Consider the following 3,290-nt stretch of genomic DNA (forward strand, 5'->3'; position numbering starts at 1 on the left):
TTAATTATAAAGTGAAGTTGATATGGATATGATATAAGTTTTGTATTTATTTTTTTTAGTCTCTCCTAAAAGTAAGATGTCTAGTTTATATCCTTAACTTAACCAATCAAAGTGGGTTTATGGCTGTTTTACCGTAGTAGAGTTGTTAATCTCGTCAAGTTTAAAAAATAATCTAAAGTACGTCGTCATAGTGTGATTGTTAACCTCTCTAAAATTAGTGACCCAGATGTCTATGCGTCACCAACTTTTTAGATACTTGTGTACATATATATAATTCTAAATTAGATTTAACAAATTATATTAATAGAAAAATAGAGTTATGTTACGTGTACATTAAAATCAGCCATCAAAGTCAACTGTCAGCGTAAAATACATACTAGAATATAAATACACATTAAAAATAAATTAAACCACATATATATTTATACATAACTACATTAATGACTGATTTTAGTGACTAATTTTAATGTACAAATAGTATTTTTAAGAAAAATAATTTGATCAAAGTAGCCCATCTTACTTGTTGGGATGCTACCCGTGCTAGTTTTTAGAACTGCCTCTCTATTTGATAACTTCCGATCCATATCTGTAATAATATTTTTGTATACAAATACTAAGAATTGGGTTAATATTGATTAATTCATTAGTTCAACATCATTGCTATTTATATTAATACACGACACTCTCCTTTCCATGATCGCAATATTGAATTCTTTATACTTTTGGAAAAGCCAAGTGACATGTAGTTTTATACATTTGCCAGAGTAACCTCAATCCTCGTGATATGATACCCACATTTCGGCTTGAAATAAAATGAAAAAGTATAGGATATAGTATATTATTTGTCAATTTTTTACTAATAATGATTAATTATTATATTTTAAATATATATATAAAGAGACACATTTAAAAAATATATTTATAAAGACACTTCTATTAAACACAGTCATAAAAAAATATTTTTATTAGACACATCTACAAAAATACTTCTATTAAATATCATTATAAATAAGAGTTGGTCAAAGTTAGTTGAAATGTTATTGGTAACATAACGGGATTGAAATAAAATTTATCTTGGATTCAATATTATAATATTGAACAATTAGAAAGATAGAATTGAGCAAAGCAACAAAAATTGAATATTCTTCCTAGCTAGTTTCCACTACTTAACTTGGAAATTGGATGTGATCATGATGAGTTCAACCCTCTTTGTAATATTTATACCCTAATCTCTAATAATAATTTGCTTGTGAGAGAGCACGTTTTAGTTGTCTTTCCCTGTATTTTCTCCATGCAACTTGAATCCGTGTTGCTGCAACGGATCTCAAATAAGGTGATTCAAATCTAAATATCACAAATTATCAGAAACTACATCAGTAATACTGCATTTTAAAATAATATACTAACGGAAATCACATGAACGTAACAGAATAATACTTTTTAGAGACGACGAATTTATTTAACTCTCTAAGGTGGACTCATCTACACTATTCATAAACATAAACCATCAAAATTATCTCCGATTTTTTAACACGCTAACAAAAAATATCCGTCACTTTTAATAATGATAAAAATATTGTAAAATACAATAAAAATAATATTTTTATAAGTGATAAATAATTTGACAAATTACTTATCTATTTGACTTAAAATTTTTGAATAATTATGTATTTAAAAAAAATGAGGACGATTTTAACTGTTTATCCCTGTTTAAAAAAGAGAAGTTAAAATAACGAAGACGAAAGAAATATCAGTAACGAGGCTATGAGATTAATTATAATATCCTTATGGTTAAGTATTTTTCATTTATTCATGAGGATCATACTAAGCTAATAGTAGTGTTCTAGTTGTAGGGTGTGGATAGTATCTATATATGAAATCTCCATGAAAAAGAAAAAAAATGATGAGGCTGACATCGAACCAACTGTAAAAAATTAAAATATAAAAAGATAATTTAATGACCTCAATGCTCTTTGAACAGGTGGATTTCGCAAGAATCTTGTGAAACGGATTGTAATTGCTTCTAGGTCAGCAGCTCCAATTGAATATACCTCCACATTCGTTAAACACGTTACTGTCCTTCTGCTAAGTAATCTTGGTCCAGGAAGCCATGCCTTTTTACCATCTGCAACAAAAATTAAATTATAAAAAAAAATATTAGAAATATAATCATTTATACATCTCTTATTATTAATTTTTAAGTTTTTATCTAAAAAAAATTCATAATATAATATCAGAATTTTTTTTACCTAAATGTCTAGAATTTGATCCTTCTTAACTCCAAAAAAAAAAGAAATCATAATAAAACAAATAAAATAAATCACACGTTTCTAAATTTAAACAAAAATACTATTTACATATCAAAATCAGCTACTATGTATGAGAAAGTAGAGAGGATCAGCACTTTTATTAAAATCTGGCCAGCACTTAACTATCAAAAGAAAAGTGAGTAATCCCATCATATCGTTGGATGTAATCTCACACGATTAAAAATACTAATGATGGCTAATTGATGATTACAAATCATAAAACTTACTGGTCCCTAGCACTCTTCACTATATATTTGTGTACAGATATATATATAGTTTAACTCATTTTAATATATATTTTGTATTTTATATATAGTTTATATTAGTAGTTGATTTTGATATACACGTAGTATAGTTAAAATTTCAAATACTTAAATAAAAAGTTGAAGTTGTTTTCATAATATTGAATATTTCTGTGACTATACCTGTGCTAACTGAAGAATTTTCAAGACACCATATTAGAAGTTCTTCACCACAAGCATCCCTTTCGGTTAAAAAAACTCTAGTTCCATCTTCGCCAATGCTCTTTAATTCCCCACGCAAAACAAAGAACATTTTCTCTACCAAATCACCAGGATGCAAAATAGTACTTCCTTTGAAGTATACTTTTTGCCTAAGCCTCTCACAAATGGCGTCTAAAATAGGCTCATCCATTAAGCTGAAAATTCGAATCTGCATAAAATATAGATCCTCAAGCTTTTTGCTTTTCCTCACAAAACTTTAATTAAAGGCTTTTTTTTTTTATATACATGGACTAGTGTTTAATGTTGAATTACCATTGGTTTTGTTTCATTTTACAATGAATATGAAATAGGCCTATCTTCAAAATGATTTTTACAGTTAATTACCCTTATTAAATATTTATATAATCTCACTTCATTTTTAGTTAAATTCTTATGGTTTAAAAATTTATAATTAACGTTATAAAACATTGTTAAATCAATCTATCTTCTACCTATTTATATTTATTTTCTATCTTTT

General features: G+C 26.8%; 1 protein-coding gene across 1 annotated transcript in view; it reads right to left on the reverse strand.

Annotated features, from left to right (window-relative positions):
- LOC107644052 (probable cyclic nucleotide-gated ion channel 20, chloroplastic) overlaps positions 1,011–3,290 on the reverse strand; it is a 12,537-nt gene continuing 10,257 nt past the window's right edge. Inside the window, exons 11-13 of the mRNA XM_016347835.2 lie at positions 2,735–2,981; positions 1,963–2,125; positions 1,011–1,344 (exon numbers count right to left, since the gene is read on the reverse strand). Of these exons, the coding sequence (XP_016203321.1) occupies positions 1,233–1,344; positions 1,963–2,125; positions 2,735–2,981 (522 nt within the window). The 3' untranslated portion in view covers positions 1,011–1,232. The remainder of the gene's footprint in view (positions 1,345–1,962; positions 2,126–2,734; positions 2,982–3,290) is intronic.

Source organism: Arachis ipaensis, chromosome B05 (assembly GCF_000816755.2).
Source record: "Arachis ipaensis cultivar K30076 chromosome B05, Araip1.1, whole genome shotgun sequence".
NCBI lineage: Eukaryota > Viridiplantae > Streptophyta > Magnoliopsida > Fabales > Fabaceae > Arachis > Arachis ipaensis.